Here is a 5,250-nt window from a genome sequence, read left to right on the forward strand (position 1 = left end):
TGCTCCCAGCCTTTAGCCTCTCACAGTGTTTTTACTGTGCAGGTGAGCAGCTGGGTATATAAATAAGCTGCCCCCCACCGCAGGCAGTGCACCCCTCATCCAGCACATGAGGGTCCTGGGGTCTCCTGGCTGCTGGCAACCCATGAGCTTGCCCCTGACACTGGCTCCCATCCCTGCTGGAGCCCCAGGGACGCTCGCTGCTGCCACCAGCACTGGCACAGGAACACCAGGGTGTCCCCAGAGAGCTTTCATCAGCTCCCTGGTGTGCTGTGACCATTCACCCTCAGCCAGGGAGCCAGCAGGAAAACTTTCCTGTAGGATCCAGAGAACTGTTGGCATCACCAGCTCCTTGAGGAGTATATTTCAAAGTATCTGGGACCTTCTTTGCCACTCCAGTTTGGCTGGGGTGAGCTCCAGCTTTCCACGTGTAATAGCTCAATGCTTAAACTCCCCGACCCTTAGCGCTGGGTGCATCACAAGAAGGCATCTTCATCTTTGTTCCTGCAAAACCTAATAGGGTCAGGAGAATTTCCAGGCATCAGTCCCTTCTCAGACTCCTCCCTGCACCTTCTCCATCTCCTCAAGGTGTGTTTGGATTCTGCTAGGGGATGCAGCCTTCCTCCCCTCATCTCTGACAGCATCCCTCTGGGTCACCTCTGAGTGTGTCCGATCCCTTCCTGTGCAGTGCTGGAGCCCGGTGCCTCTCCCCTGTCCATGAGGACACCAGTCCCTGCCTGGGACACTGCCCGTGGCCATCACAAGGTGACCACCAAGCAGCCCACGCATTTCACAGCCAGCTGGGCAGCGGGACGCCTGCCCCATGTGTGGCCAACAGCCCCAAGCAGAGATCCTGCCCCGATATCCTAATGAAAAAGCTGGTGAGAAGCTGGCATCCCAGGAGCATGGGGCTTCCCTCCTGCCCTCACACATCCTGATGGAAGGAGCGTGGACGTGTCCCTTGGCACGGCATGCCCAAAAAGGTCCCCAAAAGAGTGAATGCACCCAAAAGGCACCATAGGCTTTTGTTAGCGACCTCCCGTCCTTGGGAATAGGGGACTTGAGGCTCTCGTGGCGTCTGAAGCTGTGGGCGGGGGGGGGTCCTACCAGGTTCCCCAGGCCTGTCCCACCTCACCAGCCAGCACGGAGCAGTCCTTGGCCATGGGGCAACAGCCACGTCCCTCGGCCACGCCGGGACCCAGGGATGGGGGCTGCTCCTGGGGGGGGGGGGGTCACTGCCTGCCACGTGGAGGGCAGGGGGCATCTCCCGAGCTGCCCAGCACGGCGGGTGGGAGGGATAAATAAATACCAGGATAAATAAATACAAGTGGCAAAGAGGCCTGAAATGATGCTGTCGTTTGCTGGGAATGAGAGACACAAGTGTAATTTAGGTTTTGATATTATGAAAGTCTCGCTGCTCTAAAACAGCAGGGCACTCAGTGCCTCATTAATAAAGGATAAACTTGGAGTCTATTTACAATGCACTTTTTGGGGTTATTTACACTCCATTATACATATGTAATGCTGCACATATTTACCGCTCTGTTCTGCTGCCGAGAGCAGCCGAGGCGGGAGGGAGGCGGAGGGGGACGCGGCGGTGCTGGGGAGCCGTGACCCTGCTTTCACCGGTGTCCCTTCAGCAGCTGGAGGGTGGAGGTGCTGGGACCAGGCACTGGGCACCGCTCCAGACCGCTCCCTGTCCCCATGTGCCCGGTGTCCCCCTGCCTTGGGGGGCACCCTGGGGCTTTGCTGCACCCCAAAGTATGGGGAGGTCAAGCAAGGCCAGATCCCGATCCCAGTCCGGATCCCGATCCCAATCCTGATCCCATTCCCAATCCTGATCCCAATTCTGATCCTGATCCTGATCCTGATCCCAGTCCCTCCAGGCTGCCCTCCAAGGCCCCGTAGCCACGGAGTTTCAGCATCCCCCCGCGGCACACCGGGAGGACAGCGCGGCGGGTGCCGAAGGTGCGGCTGATCTCCACGAAGGTTTTGTTCTTGGTCTCGGGGACAATGAGGTAGACGTAGAGGGCCACCAGCAGGCAGACGCCGCAGAAAACCAGGTAGCAAAAGGCTCCGGCTGACATCTGGGGATGGGGAGACAGCAGGGACGGGGTGGAGAGCCAGGCACTGCAGTGTCCCGGGGGAGCAGCAGGGCCGTGCCCATCCCACCCCAGAGCCCCCCCAGGCCGGTACCTGCAGGAAGGGGAAGATGAAGCCGATGGTGAAGTTGCAGAGCCAGTTGAGGGACCCCCCCAGGACGTAGGCGGCCGGGCGGTGGGACTGCGTGAAGAGCTCGGCCGTCATCAGAAAGGGGACGCCGGCTGCGGAGGAAGGGGACGGGCCAGGGGTGGGAGGTCAGGCCACCTCGGGCACCCCAGGTGACAGTCCCCCAGCTGCTGGACTTGGAAATTTCAGACTGAGTCAAATTCAAGGGGGAGGATTTCGTCTGGAGCCTCTTTTTGCAATTGTTTGCCTAAATGCTGCTGTAGAAAATCTCAGAGACCTCAGGCATGCTGACATGCCTTCCTGGTGCCCTCCATAATGTCATTCCCAGCCTTCCTTGGTCAAAACAGTCTGGAACGTTTCCTTCTATCCCAGAGATAAAAGTTTTGATGCAACGGCCTGGTTTAGGCAGGAAAGAAACAACCACTTTTCTGAGTATCTGAGTTTCCTGCAGGCCACAGAAACGCCCTTTTCCAAGCAGCCTTTCCCAGCTCTTACTGTGAAAACAAACAACAGCACCACTGGAAATGATGGCCCGAGGCTTTAAAAACTGGGCACAGGTTGTGGCCACTTCTCCCCGGAGGACCCAGCCCCTCCTGGCTGGTGTTAGCCCCGCCAGCAGCCCAGGATCAAGGACTGTCCCTTTCCTGGGGGACAGGATTTGGGGTCCAGCACGTGTCCCCAGCACACGGGGACCTGGCAGGGGTTGGATTTGCTGTGGGGACCTGTGTAGGGTCCCAGTGCTGGGGACAGGGCTGGCTGGGACCTCCTTGGGAAGGGCACTGTGACAGAGAAAACAAGCAAGGAAGCAAAGTGCTAACAACTCCAGGAGGAGCAGAGCCCCTGATGGACTCTTACTCACAGCTCGCCCGGAATAGAGATATGTATTTTTTTGTTTTAAAAGTCCAATTCATCATTGTTTGTGAACAATGAGCCATTAAAATCCTAATTAAAGATGTAATTACAGTGAATAAAGTCTGGGCTGAGGATGAATTATAGATCCGCTAATAGCTCTGCTAATACATCAGCTGGGTAAAGCAGTCCAGGTCTCACTCCTCGTTTTGGAATGAGCTCCTGTGCCTCCACCTGCCCCAGGACAGGAGGGTGTTTGCCAGCCAGACCACGGTGGGAGCGGGTGACACCCTCGGGGGGCTGCTGGGGCTTTCTCCAGGTGTGGACCATGGTTGGAGGTGCTGGGAGGAGGTGGGATGTGCTCTGGGGTTTGTGGGGTGCAGCGTGGTGAACCAGGACCCGGCCATGGGGAAGGGGACGGGGTGCTGGTCCGTCCCTCCTGCTGCCCCCACCTGCAAGCCCCGCTCCGTGCTGCTCCCTGCTCCCCCCGTGCCCCGGCTCCTGCCCCGCAGTCCCCGGGGACCCCAGACCCACCTGGTCCCATGCAGAAGCCGGCGATGATGCCGACCACGCAGGCGACAGCGACGTAGCGCATCCAGGGCAGGGCGGTCTGCGAGGGGACACGGGGCGGTGGGACACCACCGGGACACGTCCCTAGCACGGGGCTTCGCGCCACGGCTCAGCGGTGGCCCTGGAGGACGGTGGCCTCAACCACCTCCACGGGACACAGACTATATAGGAGAGTCATGGGTGGTTTGGGGCAAAACTAGTGGGATTTGGCTCCAGCCAAGCTCAGTGATGCTGAGATGTCTCCAGGGCTGTGGGACAGTCAGAGGGAGGAGGCTGCCGGCCTCTCCACCTGCCCTGGCATTTAGCAGCTGCCTCGCTGGCAACAACTCCTTGTGCAGAAGAAGCTACCAGAAGCAGCAAGATTTTTCTGATCCTTTTTTTTTTTTTTTTTTCTCTGAAATTTCCTTCCCTTTAACTTCAAAGGGAAAAATATATATATATTGGAAGAGCCAGCTCAGCCCTTAAATCCACACACACCCCTGTGCCCAGGGAGAACCCATCCCTTCATCATACCCAGCCCTCATTAAGGTGCCCAGGGCCCCGTTCCCAGCCCTGCCCCATCATCCAGGAGCTGGCGGGGGCCGGGCCCTACCTGCAGCAGCAGGCAGAGGGTGATGCCCGCCGAGCAGATGCCCATGGCGCAGAAACCGGTGATGATGAGGGGCCGCCGGCCCAGCTTCTCAATGGTGAAGCACTGCCGAGGGAGAGCAGAAACCAAGGGAGCAATGGGGACCCCCCTGGGGACGGGGACATCCCCTGAACCCCAGATCCAGCTGCAGGCATGGGACGCTCCTGGTGGCACTTGGCGATGGGGACATCCCCGAGGGTTTTTCCCATCCTGATTGGAGCCAGGAGCATGGGAATTGCTCCCGGGCCGTGGGGTGAGCGGGGTTCCCGGCCGAGCAGAGGTGGCTTTTGGGGGCAGAGGACGCAGGATGCGGGGAGGCGGCGCGGCGGCCGCTGGAGCAGGCAGGGTATTGACAGCAGAACAAATGCCTGCAATTTTATAACCAATCTCGGCACCTCCGTCGGGGGCCATTGGCGGGGCTGCTCCCCTGCAGTGGGGGGGCTGCGGGGCTGGGCGCCACGCCAGGGGCTGGGGGCACCCTGCGAGGGGCTGGGGGCGGCTGGGGCTGGGGGCGCCCCCCTCTGCTGCTGGCTGAGCTATGGGGAGAGGGGAGCAGCCCCTGCTCTGCCCCCCTCTTTTCTGGGAGCAGCCGCCCCCCATCCATCTCTCTAATTGTCAGGGAGCGGATTTAGTGCCGGGTGGCTCGGGCTGGCCCCGGGTGACACTCGCAGATGGGACGAGGGCCATAAATCTGCCTGGCCCAGCGCTAACTCTCCAGCTAAATGAGGGCTGGCGGGGGGGCGGGTTAGGGGCTGCCAGCCCCGGGGCGGGCCGGTGCGTGGCTGGGGGGCAGATGGGGATGTGCGGCTCTGCTAACCAAGTGACAATGAAATCAGGAGCCAGAACAAACTGCTTAGCCCCCTCCATCAGCCCCAGCCCTGCTGCCCGCCTGGCGTCCCTCCCAGACTCCCTGCTCCCCCCTCACCCCCAGTTTTCCCACCTTTCCTAGATGTGACCCCCAAAATCGAGCCCTCCCC

The 5,250-nt window shown here is 60.0% G+C and overlaps 1 protein-coding gene across 1 annotated transcript; it reads right to left on the reverse strand.

Annotated features, from left to right (window-relative positions):
• Positions 1 to 1,359: 1,359 nt before the first annotated feature.
• On the reverse strand, positions 1,360 to 4,445 carry LOC118159686 (solute carrier family 2, facilitated glucose transporter member 9-like). Its single transcript, XM_035314253.1, has 4 exons — positions 4,238 to 4,445; positions 3,610 to 3,685; positions 2,194 to 2,321; positions 1,360 to 2,084 (listed from the first exon to the last, which is right to left on the reverse strand). Exons 1-4 carry the CDS (start codon positions 4,280 to 4,282, stop codon positions 1,770 to 1,772), a joined length of 564 nt encoding a protein of 187 aa, XP_035170144.1. The 5' UTR covers positions 4,283 to 4,445; the 3' UTR covers positions 1,360 to 1,769.
• Positions 4,446 to 5,250: the final 805 nt, after the last annotated feature.

Source organism: Oxyura jamaicensis, unplaced genomic scaffold, assembly GCF_011077185.1.
Source record: "Oxyura jamaicensis isolate SHBP4307 breed ruddy duck unplaced genomic scaffold, BPBGC_Ojam_1.0 oxyUn_random_OJ71621, whole genome shotgun sequence".
Taxonomy (NCBI): Eukaryota; Metazoa; Chordata; class Aves; order Anseriformes; family Anatidae; genus Oxyura; species Oxyura jamaicensis.